A 14380-nucleotide genomic window follows, 5' to 3' on the forward strand; every position below is an offset into this window, starting at 1 on the left:
AAAGTGTCATCCAATAAATCAAGCCAATCAATGCCAAAATAACTAGTAATGGATTACCAAAAAATTAGGAATTGTATTACTTTTTTAATGTCAATTTAATAATTGTAAGAATTTGAATAAAAAGGTATTTCCAGATCTAAAATAAAACTATGATCGAGCACATATCATATATTATGGAGAGTTCCAAACATGATATCACTAGGACAAACTATGCTTTTGCCACTTAAATGGACAGTTTAATGTCATGGGCAGCCTCACCAAAGAAGAATGCATAATAAAGTGCTTATCTTAGTTAAAAGCTTCAGCTCCAGGACTGCAGCTCCCTGCCTCCTCCGTAGTGCAATGATCTCAGCCACTGATTGGCTCCTTGCAACAACCAATCACAAGCACATGTTCTGTGCTTGCACACAGGGGGCAATCCATTGGAGATGGCTGGCAGTAAGTATACAATTTTTGGGGGGCCAAATACATATGATTATGCAAGATAACTCCATGTATTTGCAGGGGGGGGCAGCAAAGAGACCACTCAGTGATCACGCGCATTAAACTGCACATGATGGCTGCTGTTTCCCATTAAAGCTGCGAGTGTTTAAAAAAAGAAAAATACATTTTCGGCATAAAAAAGAGGTTTTTACAAAAGTAAGGTAGAAAAAGCAAACAGGTGGACCCCAGCGTTAGGTTTTATCAATGGATGATAACATATCCTCAGGGGAGTGAATCGTGTCCCGTCTTCACAGCTGTTTCCTAGCACAGTGTTAGACGGAGCTAAAAAGCCTTGATCACGCAGCTCATCAAATCCGCACTATGCATCTAAAGTCTTGTAATCCCATTAAAAAAGATGAGTACCTGACAAATGACATATCCCGGGATAACTGTGGGTGCTGTGCCGACATATTTTTGTCTCTCTCCTAATAATGTCTTCTCTAATAATTATTTTACGTTCTGCTTGTTCATTTTTTTTTTTTTATTGTTTTTTCTTGTTTTCAATTAACCTTTGAATTGTTCCGTGTTTACAATTCATGTGAAAGCGAATGCTAAATCCCAGTCGCAGCTGCATGCCTGTTACCGAAATCTATTCCCACTGTTTTAGCAAAGTTGGGTTTACTTAAATTATTTAAAGAGATCTGAGATGTGCGCTCCTAAATATAATCTTACTTGCATATAAAAAATAATCTCATGAACACCTTTTTACTTTACAGTAATTGCAATGAAAGGTTTTAGCTTTGCTACAACTAATTTTCTATACTTAAAGTTCCCTAGAGTCATCTCTGACAAACTTACCATAACTGGCACCCAACCTTTTTCGGTGTAAATCATGTACAAGTGTATGAAAATGTCACTTGCCTAGCTCCTAAATGCAAACGTTTTATGTAGAATAAAAGAAATCAGTTAAAAAAAAAAACAGGACGGACCCAGAGTTTTGGGGGCCGGTCTCGCCCCACAAACAGTACGCAGGAACCATCACTGAGCCCCTAATGTCAGAATTATTATTAAGTGCACACGTGAGAGTTCATGTATGTATGAAAGCCTGGTTCGGTGTAACAGCTACAGTCACTGTAATGTGTATGATAGTTGAGTGTCCCCTTTAATTTTTTTCTCCCCCCTTGGAAATTCATGAAAGGAATAGGCAGTACCCTCCTAAGAGGTCCAGGTCTAATTAGACCCCCCGCACACAAACATGCTTGTGTAATTGTATTTTTTTCTTTGTCACACAGGTTAAAGAATGCATATTAAAGTTTTATTATTTAGTTATTTTTATTTTTGGTTTTATATGGCCCCATCATATGTAGAGTACTCTTACATGCATTCTTCATTGGTGGGTCTGCACGCTAGATTGGATGATGGGTCAGGCAAATGAAAGGGTAATTTATCTATACATTATGCCACGACAAGCTGTACATTTTAAATACTATTTGTACATGATAAAAAAAAGCTTTAGTCACATGGACTATGGGGTCTAAAACCCACCCCACGCTTGGTGATGTAATTTAATCTCACAATAAACAGATTATGGTAGGGGTAACTATAATGTTCAGTAATCACGTTAGGGATCGTTGGATGCAAACCTTCACAAAAAAAGTACTTGTATTACATATTAATTGTCTATGGAAATTTTAAAAGGTATTTACCTCTTTAAAGTATATTCTGGCAAACTGTGAAACCACCACATGTCCCAACATAAGCCATATTAAGGGCCAGCGAGCCCATTCCATCCAGAAATTCCACTCAAAGTCTGTAGAATCCTGAACAAAAACCAAAATGTGACACCATGAGAAACCTGCAATCCAGTGCCAGGGCTCACCACGCAGAACTAACAGAAAAAATATATTATTAATTACAAATTTATTAGTAAATAATTCCTTTCAATGGGCACAGAAGAACTACTTCTACTTCCGATTCTAGACCAGCAGGAAGAGTGTAAAGAGACACTAATATGGCCAGGAAGACACAGATGGCGTGGACCATTCCAAGGCTCACAACCCCACTCAATTCCCTGGTATTTCCATCATTCCGGTGCTGCTGAATATCCAAGCCCTACCTAGAAATAATTCTTTAATCATGTAAAATTTTGCCTCATGAACGGGAGCACTTAATTGTCATGTGACACAATAACAGGCACTGGTAGGTTGTTGCCATAGAAGTAAAGGATAACATGACCAATCTGCTAAGGTTTATTTGCTTGATATACTAGGGAGATAATATATTTTGATTAAGTGGAACAGCCTTTTAAAATGGGAAGGAAGAAAACGGATATAGCCCACTCAGTATCAACCCGAGAGCATCGAGTTCTCATAGACATGTCCAGCTCAAGTGCTCTGCAGTCCAAAGACTTGGTTTCTCTAAACTGGCCACCGTATGTCCAGCTTCATTACCACTTACAGGGAACTCGTATTGGGAAAATGCATGTAATACAGCAAAGTTTTTAAGGAAATAGGATTTTTTGATGTTTTTTTGTGATGTTTTAGTGATATTCCCTACTACAAACTCGTACTTACACTAAGCTGAAGGGAAAGCTAGTGACGTCCTGTTATCTAATAAAACCCCTCTCCACACAACCCTTCACTGGTCAGAGGGTCCACGCGGGTAATTAATAATATTTAAAATTATTTTTTTAAACCATTCTGGTTACTAACTATATGATCCTCCTTTAAGCTGAGTTGATGACAAGAGCATGAACGTTGTGGGATTCTATGAGGAACAATCTCTTTAAACCACAAGAAGCACAGTAGATCTTATTTGCATTGAGCAGAGATGGCCCTAGCTTTTAACTTCCACTGACGGCAACGTAGTTTCAGATTTTGTCATTTTATTACCATACCCCGTCAAACGACACGGACAAATGGTGGAAATGTTAAATTCTCTCCTGCCAGCGTATTACTTCGAGCCGCAGCTCTGTGGTTGACATTTCACCTGTTTAATAAGATTCTGGAAACTGTTCAGCCGGTTTAATTTCATTAGCAGAAGGCAATGGATCTAAGTAACCCGTAACCTTCATCATAAAGCCGTTGTTTCAGACACAGTGTGGCCTGCGTGGCGGAACTCCCTGCTGTGTACAGTAACGGGAAGTTAAAACGTGTACGGCTTCATTCACAATATTAAGTCTAATTAGGGGAGCTGTCATTAAACGATTAGCACCTCGCTGGTACTACAAAGCTGACATCCAGGGGTTAATCTAGAGAAGTGGACGACTGACTACCAACACTTTGGTTCATGTCACTATCTGCAGGTATTTGGCTTAGATTACCTATTTACAATAGAATAGAAAATTAAGGCTAATTAATATTACCAATAAAAATAAAATACTGAAAAGCAAACTATTGGCGGGTATAAAGGGAATAAACATGATAAAGGAGGAGAGTATATTTTAAAGGACCTTAGGGTAAGGATCAGAAGTTTCAAGTTTACATGGAGGGTACATGAAGCCGGGGGGGGGGTTAAATGTGGCGGCAGACAAAGAGCTATGGGAGAAGAAGAGAGGGAAAATTGATACCAATCAATGAAAGAAGCATGTGCAAGAGAGAAGGATACAGACACCCTCTCCCAATCCAGTGGTCAGGACCCACGACCCAAAATTCCCTTTAAGATGTTTAAGAGGATGTCCCCTTAAGGTAGAGATTAGACGGTAATTAACATTAGTATGCCCTATTGTAGGATACAAGAAGATGAGCCTAAACTCAGACCAATATAAGGCTGGCTGCTGGTTATAGAAGGTTTTACACACGCGGGGATTGATGATGGATGATGACCAGATACAATTTCCCACCTTTTTTCTCACCTTTTTAAAGCCCCAGAAATAGGAATCCTTTTCCAGATCAAATTCAGACTCAAGCTCCTCTTCATGTTCTATGAAAAAATGTAGCAGTCTTAGTATATGTGTTAAGATTTAACCAAATTCAACAAAAATAAGCAGGCAGTGTCCATAGAAGAGTGATCAGCCGTGTATGTGGCTTTGGTGATAAAACGCTAAGGAGCTGTGAGAACATTAAAATGTTGTTTAGGATGTTGGTTAGATTGTCTGGATGTTGCTGGGTTTAGCCAGACAGGTGTATATCAGGATTCCAAAAAGAGACTCACTAGTCTGTAAAACAATTAATATTTGGGTGGAAGATATTATGTAGGAGCCAATCTGACTATTTTAAGGGACTCTCCTTTGCATACAATCTGTAAACTAAACAATTAAAATATAATAAATCAACTCCGTCTTCAAGGATTAAACAAAATGTATCTTACCTTGGGAGGTTCGGTAGACCTCATAAAACGAATATACATGGATCACAATCGAAAGAAGGAGATAAATATTGAACTCCCAACGTGACAGTCGAACTGCTTTCATGATGTTTTCACCTGTTACAAAGTAATTCAACGTTACAGCCATTTACTGAACTATATTACAGAACATTCACTAAATCAAAGTGGAAACATACAATTTACCCATCTCTGATTGAGGCCTACACAAGAACGGGTAACACAGGTGACAAGTTAGGAACCAGGGAGCCTGGCACCGTTTGGCCCTGGCGGGTAGGTGAAGACAAGTAGCCCCTTATGCCCCTGCCCCCCTCAGTACTTCATATACACACTGGCACACATATTTACACTCTCACACTTACAAAACCTACACACTCACACTAACACACACTTACATTTACTCCTTAATACACACTCCCTCTCACAAACACATCAAAGTCCATTAAAACCGCGGCACTGAACTCAAAGTAAGCAATACTTCCACCGTGAAGGCCTCTGTCATGTCAGGTCATGGTTTTCACCAAGGCTGTGATTTGTTTTCCTTTGCCTACAATTTTGCACTCCAGAATCGCAGATGGGTGTAAATATTTAAAACATATTATATGTCATCTTTATAATGATGACATAACAACAAGAGAATCAAGGTTATAAAAATAATATAATCTGCAGGTAGATAGTCTGAGGTCCATGGTTTGGAATTTAAGTGGAGATGAGAGCCAGAGGTGCCTGACATATACTCTGTATCCCTGAGACTTGATAGCAACATTTAATGTGAACTTCCAACCACAACTTTATATACTTTAGTAATTGTTCTACAGGTGTAAGACTATATTTGAAATATTTGTGGGAAAAGTCTCATAAATAATAACTTTATCGTTTATGTCAATGTTTCACGAGATTAATAGCCTACCCGTGGTCCTCTGCTGATTGTGAAGCTAGTTTTTGTGATTTGTGAATGCATTTCTTGGAAGACATTCTGCAAAAATCCCCCTTGGCATTTGCAAAACAAATCACACAAACATTTAAAGGGACCACACATCTATCATATGCATTAAAGTGCATGCGATGGCTGGAGTGCCCCTTTGAGTCTTAGTGTCGGCCATGAATACTGTAGAGGCTGCATCTGGGGGAAAAATCAAGTAACAGAAAGATAATCGTCTTTGGTCTAGAATTGTAAAATTGCTTTATTTTCTACACAGGATTAAGTTGATACTAATCCCATCAGTCTCATTTTTTGTGGAACAATCCTGATTTTGCTGGCAGAGGGAGCATGGGCTATTTTGGAAGATCGTCTTACCTCCCCTAACTGACCTAGGGAGGTATAAAATCAATGGAGGTCTGCGCTGCTGCACCTCCAAGCTGACGTGGTGACACTGAGCACCATATGGTGGCTATTCTGTAAGGATGCTGGTGGCCACTTCGGAGGTGGCCCCAACCAATTCTGGGGACAGTTCCTCCAGGTGTCCCGATATGCACAAGTGAAATACTGGGGTGTATGCCATGTGATCTCAGCCTTTTTAACTTTTTTGGTTGGCGGCAGAGCCTACTAACTTTGTTGGTGGGCACCAATCACACTTCCAATCCAGCCAATCATCTTAAGAAAAGACCCCTCTCCTCTGGACTGCTGACGCGTTTCCAGACGTGTATAGCATTTGGAAGGTGTAATTCTAGAGTACATCTTTGTGAAACTAAGGTGTTAAACTGCACCAGTGGATGAAACAGAGAACGATGAAATGGCAATTGAATGTTATTGAATCTGCCCTGCAAGATGGAAAATCGGCTAAAGATGACGGCAAGGGGGGACGAGGGAAAGGTTTATAGATTTGTACGAACCAACTGGAAAAAAAAATGTGTAGGTGTGATAAAGAATAAAACAGTGGGATGACATGAGTGGGATGTAACAGCAGGAGGACTGATGGGTAGGAATCACAATACGGCAGGTGACAGTGAAAATAAACAGAATTATAGAAGAGGAAAATAAAGTAAGTGGGGGGTTTATCCAGGTCTGAAAAGTGACACAATCTCTCCCGAGGCTCATGCTGGGTCTTCGTGGAGAGTTTCAAATAAGGGAGATGTAAATTAGAAAGAGTTATTCCTGGCCAAAGAGAATCATTATAGTGTGAGGTATTAATAGAACAGAACTCCTTTTCATAAATGATGTGCAACCTTCCTTCAAGCAACATTTTTATTAAAACAGCTAAAATTAATCTCAAATTATTAATATCATCAATGGGAAAAGAACATTTGTTGTAGTGTCCCTTGGTACATAGCGTCATAGGCAGCTAACACTCATTACCATACCTGGGAACCATCTGGGTTTGCCCTGGAGTCTTCAGGTGAAGAGCTGTTTCCACAGGTCTCCGGGTCACCTTCTTGTTTCTCCAGGCCGGGGAGCGGCCTCCTATTCCATAATTTAAGGAAGGGCCCCGTCTACTTGTGTTGCTAGCCCAACCTCAATGTATGATAGCCCCACCTCCACCTAGCCATGTGTTCACACAAAGCCACTCCCACAGAAGAGGTAGCGCTCTGGCTGGCCTGCCTGGTAAGTTCCCAGGTATGCTCATTGCTGGTGGAACCGTTTCCCAAGCCAGGTGTACCCATCCAGGGCCGGCCTTTGGGGTGTGCGACCTGTGCGACCGCACAGGGCGCCACACTCCAGGGGGCACCGCCGCAGGGTCCGACGCCACCGTAGCGTACCGCTCCCGCCAGCAGCGTACCTAGCGGGGGGGGGCGGTCCGCACCGGGTGACGCTCATCAGGGGGGCACCCGGCACCCCTCCAGAGACGGACAGTAATGTCCGCCGCTGGAGGAGCAGGCTCGCAAGGGAGCGGTATCGGAGGTCTTTAACAGACCTCCGGCTCCCTTGAGTGATTTTAAGCCGGTTCAAGGATCTCCCTTGAACCCGGCTTAAACTCACTCAAGGGAGCCGGAGGTCTGTTAAAGACCTCCGATACCGCTCCCTTGTGATACGCGCGGCAACAGCTGCTGTGCGCCGGGGTTTGTTGTCAGATCCCGGCGCACAACACTGATGCCGCGCCCACCTCTGTCCGTGCCCTCTGACCCGGAAGAAGACAGAAGAACTGAAGAAGAGGAGCGAAGAGAAGGAAAAGGAGCTGTAAGGAGAAAAGAGGAAAGGTAGGAAAGCATAGAGTGAGAGTGAGAGTGAGAGTGGATTGGATTGGTATATGTGTGTGGATTGGTATATATGTGTGGATTGGTATATATGTGTGGATTGGTATATACGCGTGGATTGGTGTGCGTGTGGATTGGTATATGTGTGGATTGGTAAGTGTGTGAGAGTGATGGGTGTTATGCTGTACCATTTCCAATGTCTTTTTCATCATCTAATTATGCTCTAAAAGTACATCATAACTCCCATCATTCTATACTGTTCCATACAGAGCTGGGAGGCAGAGGCCTTGCACCCCCACCGCAGGACTCCTGAAAGGTAAGTGAACTTCAAAGAGGGAAAGGGTAGGTAGTTAGGAGGGGGTAGATAGGGAGAAGGGAGTGAGACAGGGGAAAGGGGGTAGATAGGGAGAAGGGAGTGAGAAGGGGTAGATAGGGCAGAAGAGAGTGAGAAGGGGTAGATAGGGCAATCATATTCCTATCATGCCAAGTCTGCGAGTACATCCTGGAATCTGGGCATGATAGGAATGTGATTGCTGTTAATTATATATATATATATATATATATATATATATATATATATATATATATATAATATTGTTATTTAATTGTTTTGTCCTATTTTGGTGTGTTACTTACTTTAAATAAAAGTGTTAGATTTTTTTATGATGTGGGGGGGTCATATTCGGTTTTGGCCAGGTAAATGCTGCACTTTCGGTTTCAGTCCAGAATTCGTTTCGGTGCATCCCTACTACTAAGCCAGACAATGAAGTGGTAGGCCTACACCACATCAATGTTTGGCGTAGTATATAGTGATTGGGGTTTTGTTACAAGTTTTGTTACAAGTTTTTATTCCTTTCTTTTTTTGGGATGGGGGGGCGCCAGAGGAGTAGTCCGCACAGGGCGCCAGAACACCTAAGGCCGGCTCTGTACCCATCAGCAGCCCTGAAACGTTTAAATACTTCTAGCCAACTGGCTGATCCCTACAGAGAGAAAACCCACAAGGTCAACATAACAAGGGCTCACACTATACCAACAGTCCCAATCTGGCAGAGACAGTCCTGACTGAGGAACATATACCCCCAACTACCAAGTGACAGGATTTGCAATTTCCCATAAATGCAGGCAACCCGATGGCAATGTCCATTTTGTGAGGAGAGACCCACGACAGCTACATAAAAACTGGGACCCATCCTTCACACAGCCGAAACAAAAACTCAGAATAAATGGTCTCCGCAGTCAGGCCAATGTCGCCGTTACAATGTTCAGAAACATGAAAGGGTGTACAGCCTGCTTGTGTGGATTACAGGGGTATCATTCTCCCCTCTTCTCATAAGACCACCACATCAAGTTTTGTTTCATGCCAGGCCCCGGTTATAATAGAGCACTAAGCTCTTTAGTCATTTAGGAAAGGTTCATTATTTCTAACACTCGATCCAATAAAACTCCATGTGCATTTATTACACTGTAGATCGTATCATACACAGTGATCCACTTTAACCCAACTCAACCCATTAGTGCGACTACCATGTTAATAATAATAAGATCTTGGAGACTTTACTGCAAGTAGTCAGAGCCAGGTGGCCATGGTTCATAGATTTTAGATCTGGCTCTTAACCTTTGTGCTATTTTATTGTGATTTCCATGGGTGAACCTATTTCTGGCTCCTAAAATCTGCACAAATTTGCACAGCCCTGCTATATACTAAAGAATACCCTCGTAACAGCGTATACATATTAAAATAAGTAATATTTATGTATTAACAAACCTAATGTCTATGGGAACTCTCGTCCTTCCCTATTACATCATCTCTACCCCGTCATAAAGTCGCTGACTGCTGCCGATTGGTTCAGGCGGTCTTTGTAAGGGTGGGGAGATTTTTTTCTCAATCATCTTAAATCTTGCCTTTTATTATTTTTGACAGGAACTCTAAATTATCATGTGACACAAAGGCAGAGACTCATAGGTTGTTGCCAAAGAAACTGAAAAAGCTTCACAGAAATGTAATCACAGATCTGCTAAGGTCTCTGGTCTTTGCCATTTGAATGGAAAATGCATACACGTTCTAATGCTTTTTATGGGCAATTTGAGACTTATTTTCCTTCAAATTAACGGGATATTAGTTTTCAGGATACGGTGACACCCGTGACAGAGACAGGCCGTAGGAATAATATGGGCAGGTACTCCAAGTGACTGCTTTGTTGTTATCGTACATATTATATGTAATTGAATGTATACCAGTATTGTCAAGGCTGAAGTTCTTCTATTCCCTTTAGAGAAAATACGTGAAGTGGCTTCCGATGAGGCTGGGGAGTGCTGGAGGGGAAAGCTTAGCTTGGATTAAAGGGAGAATCCATCCATCAGAAACACATGATGGGGTCCCCAGTACAAGTGCATGTGCTGAACACATCTCCTACCACGTGGTGTGGTATACTCACTGCTAGTCAGCTCCAGCACTGGCTCAGCGAGGGTTATACGGGGTCTACTATGATCCCCCGTGCGCATGCGCAGCAAGCACTCGTACCGATTTCAATGCTGCTTTGGGCAGCCAATCAGTGGCATAAAATATCAGACAATGGAGGAGGCGTTTGCGCCATGGCGTCACTTAAAGTACTTTTTTCTAATGATTTTAAAGGCTTTTGATATGCATTATTTGTTGGTGAGGCTGCCGGGGACAGACTGTCCCTTTAAACGTTTGGTTGCAAACTAACAAACACAGAGAGCTCTGATCATCTAAAACAGTCGCTAATTACTGCAGCTTCTCCAAAACCATTAAAGGATCGGACGAGTAAAAACACAGCGCTGGGTGCGTTCGTCAGCCGGACTTAACGAGAAAAGAATCTCACGGACGATCCACGCGGAGCGGGGAATACAGAGAGTTTGCACGCAGCAAACAGATCCACAAATAGGAAGAGCCCAGCGCTGTAAAACCTATGCCGGAATATAACTAATGTACTAAAATACTCATCGGGAGAGGGAGTGACATCTGTGTCTCTCCTTCTGGGATAATTGATGGGTTTTTTTTACGGTCACAGAAAATATAATAGAAACATAGAAACTGAACCATTCGCCCCATCTAATCTCCTTGTTTTCCTGCAGTAAACACCTTACTTGGTCCTTGTTAATTAACCTCTACCACTTCTGCTGGAAGGCTGTAACACTTATCTACAACCCTCTCAGTAAAGTAAGACCTACTTACATTAGATCTAAGCCTCCGCTTACATCCATGACGTTCCGTCGGTGTTAAAGAGTGACGCTTAAGATTAAAATAAGGCCTCCAGCTCCCTTAAATCAGCAAACTGAAGCTCAGAAAATGCTTTTGCTCCTAAACTATGAGAGTAGGCATTACCGATAAAGCTATGTGTGCTTAAAATAATACAGCAATTAAATCAACATTACTCCTCTTAAGTGTGTCTTCTGGGGGTTAATGTCATTAACCCTGAAAATGTTAAGAGCATTTGGAAATGTTACAATATAAACGAGTTGACATCACTGCTGATGTTATAACTCTCTGGTGCCACCTAGTGTCGAGATGTCTGTAAGCACCTTTAAGACTAAATAAATACAGTAATGATATAAAGAGGAGAAATGGAGAATAAATTAAATGGTTTTAGGTTGATTATCGTTTTGGGATGTTTATCTCCATTTTTTCAATAATATTCTTAGATATGTATCTCCCACTTGGAAAAAAAAAAGACTAAAAGAATAAGCGCTACGGAATTTGATGGCGCTATATAAAACAATAAATAATAATAATAATAATAAATGAGAAGAGGAGATCATGGATACAGTATACCTTTATGGTGTTTGTATTTTCATTACTGGACACGGTATGGGAATCTCCAAGCGGTATGGATCATAGATAACATCTTATTGTGGTCTGGCCCTACACAGACACGCTTAGTTATCATGGGTGACACAAAATAAATATTTGTGGAAAATATTCACCAAGGGTTTTTTATTAGTATTTCTAAAAATTTCACCCACTTCTGGATATGTTAAAATGTAAAATGATTAAAGGGATACCCACAGCCCTCACATGGACATAAGTACATATGTATGCCTTCCAACTGCCCCGCTTTCTGTGGTCCCAATTTGGTCACTCTGTCCCGCTGAGCTCTGCCTCTGTAGGTAGAGCTCGCCAAGACGGCAGGATTTGAGAACACTGGATTCGGGATCACGGCAGCGCTGGCAGTTTGTGACACTCTACCTCCCAAGCTCTTTCCCGGGTGTCCCGATGCAAAAATTTTGAGCCATGACCATCTGTTTCCTGGGATTTTTCCAGCCCTGGCCGCATTCATTGTTGCCATGACTGTGTGACTAGGGCTGAAACAACTAATCGATAAAATTGATAATATTGTTGTCAACGATTTTCATTATCGATTAATCGAATCGATTTTTATCGATTATAAAAAGAGGTTTTTTTCAGAGCAAATGCTCTAAAAAACTCCTCTCCTTATATAATCCGACCTCAAACAGAGATCGAATTATAACACTAGAATCCAGATCCCCCGCAACGCTGCAGGGGACCTGGATTCCCCTCACTGTCGGCCGGTCTCTCACTTCCGTCTCTCTCCCCCCACCATACACCCCTCTGACTCCTCCCCCCTCCCATACATCACTCTGCCTCTCTACCCGGCTCCGTTGCTGACAAGCGCTTTCACTGCAGCTTCATAGAAGCCTCAGCGTAAGTGAAGGGCATTAAGGGAGGCTGTCTGTGCGCATCGTGCAGACCCCCACCGGCTGACAGAGGATCATCCTCTCTGTCAGCCGGTGGGGGTCTGCATCGCACAGACAGCCTCCGTTACTCACCTTCACTTACGCTGAGGCTTCTATGAAGCTGCAGTGAAAGTGCCTGTCAGCAACGGAGCCGGGTAGAGAGGCAGAGCGGTGTATGGGAGGGGGGAGGAGTCAGAGCGGTGTATGGGAGGGGGGAGGAGTCAGAGGGGTGTATGGGGGCTCAGTTGCATATCACTGGCATATAAGGAGTATAAGGCATATCGGGGGCACAGTGGCATATCAGGGGGCACAGTGGAATCTCTGGCATATAAGAGGTATAAGGCATATATGGGGGCAGAGTGGCAAGCTGGGGGTCAGATGTGCATAACCGGGGGCAGTTTGGTAAATAAAAAAAAATGTAAACAAGGCTTTTTTCTCATAGTTTTTATTAAATATCAAAAATAGTTAACATATGAATTAATATTTACTAATAACTTTGTATTAAAACTTAGTTTGAGAAACACTGTGTTTGGGTTCTTGTAGCTTTTATTATTATTAAGAAGGTGAATAGAGAGAGGCCATTACAATAAAGAGATGAAAGTGTAAATTGTACGTTTTTTATTACATTATTTTAAATTGAAAAAAAATTGAATTTTTTTTATCCGATTAATCGAAAAAATAATCGGCCAACTAATCGTTAGTTGCAGCCCTACATTTTTCTTTAATCCAGATGAGGCAGAACTATTACTCTCGTAATGGACTAATCTGCATGAGGATGACGCTTTATCCAACAATATAACACAATTAATTACAAAAATGGGGGGGGGTCCTAAATTTGAATAAAGGTGATCATTTTCCCCGTGTACATCCATATCTATACGCGATTTTCAGGTATTCCGCTCTCCTATTTATTTTCCAGGTATATAAGATTTAGTAACCCTGTGTGGTGGTTGTACGGTTTCTACACCTGTCTCGATCACCAGATGCTGATATACGATATATAAACAGGTGTATAAAGAAAAAATACTCAATGCCACAATATATTTATATAAAATATATTTTATATTGTACTTATTTCTGGTATATATCTCCATTGTGTTTATTAATCTTGATTTATTTATTATGTATTAAATAAAATTTAGATTTTTATATAAATATATTGTGACATTGAGTAATGCTAGCTCTGTCTTTTTGGATATTTGATTCCTTTCAGTGTGATATCACCGCAGCCCAGAGACCAGCAGCTTAATTACCCAATTTATTACATCCAGGGAATCCTCTTTATTTTATTTCTTTAACCATTTGGGGTTTGTATTCAATTTTCCTTATTTTGGTGGCATGTGTTCTCTATGTTAGGTATAAAACAGGTGTGTTAACAAAAGGCACAAGGTTAAGATCGATCTTATTGATGACGTGGCTTTGTGGGTTATTATTTTTCCGTATATTACCAGCTGCTCTCATCTGTAACTAAAAGGGGTAAATTTCCTATCCCTCCCCCCGCCATAACAACACTGGATCGCTATATGGTGATCAGATCTTTCCATGTTACTGCTGACAGATCTATACATCAATATAACTGCCTTCACTCCCATGAGAATAAATCAAGCAAGTAATTGAGACTAGAAACCAGCAATTTAATTCCCATAGATAATTTTAACCCTTACAATATACATCTGAACCAGAGTTCCTCGGCTTAAGGTATGTGTACTCCTTGGGTGCTTCTTATAGAAGATTTGGGGGCTTAGAAGTAGCGTAAAATTTAGCGCATCTATACCATTTATATAAA

General features: G+C 41.3%; 1 protein-coding gene across 1 annotated transcript in view; it reads right to left on the reverse strand.

Annotated features, from left to right (window-relative positions):
- The window catches only part of LOC149303119 (protein-cysteine N-palmitoyltransferase HHAT-like), a 105870-nt gene extending 100994 nt beyond the window's left edge, over positions 1–4876 (reverse strand). The window contains exons 1-3 of the mRNA XM_089481331.1: positions 4732–4876; positions 4277–4344; positions 2130–2243 (exon numbers count right to left, since the gene is read on the reverse strand). Coding sequence (XP_089337457.1) covers positions 2130–2243; positions 4277–4344; positions 4732–4876 — 327 coding nt within the window. The remainder of the gene's footprint in view (positions 1–2129; positions 2244–4276; positions 4345–4731) is intronic.
- Positions 4877–14380: the final 9504 nt, after the last annotated feature.

This window comes from Sceloporus occidentalis, unplaced genomic scaffold (genome assembly GCF_023333645.1).
Source record: "Sceloporus occidentalis isolate IW3139 unplaced genomic scaffold, rSceOcc1.0.p SCAF_15, whole genome shotgun sequence".
Classification (NCBI taxonomy): domain Eukaryota; kingdom Metazoa; phylum Chordata; class Lepidosauria; order Squamata; family Phrynosomatidae; genus Sceloporus; species Sceloporus occidentalis.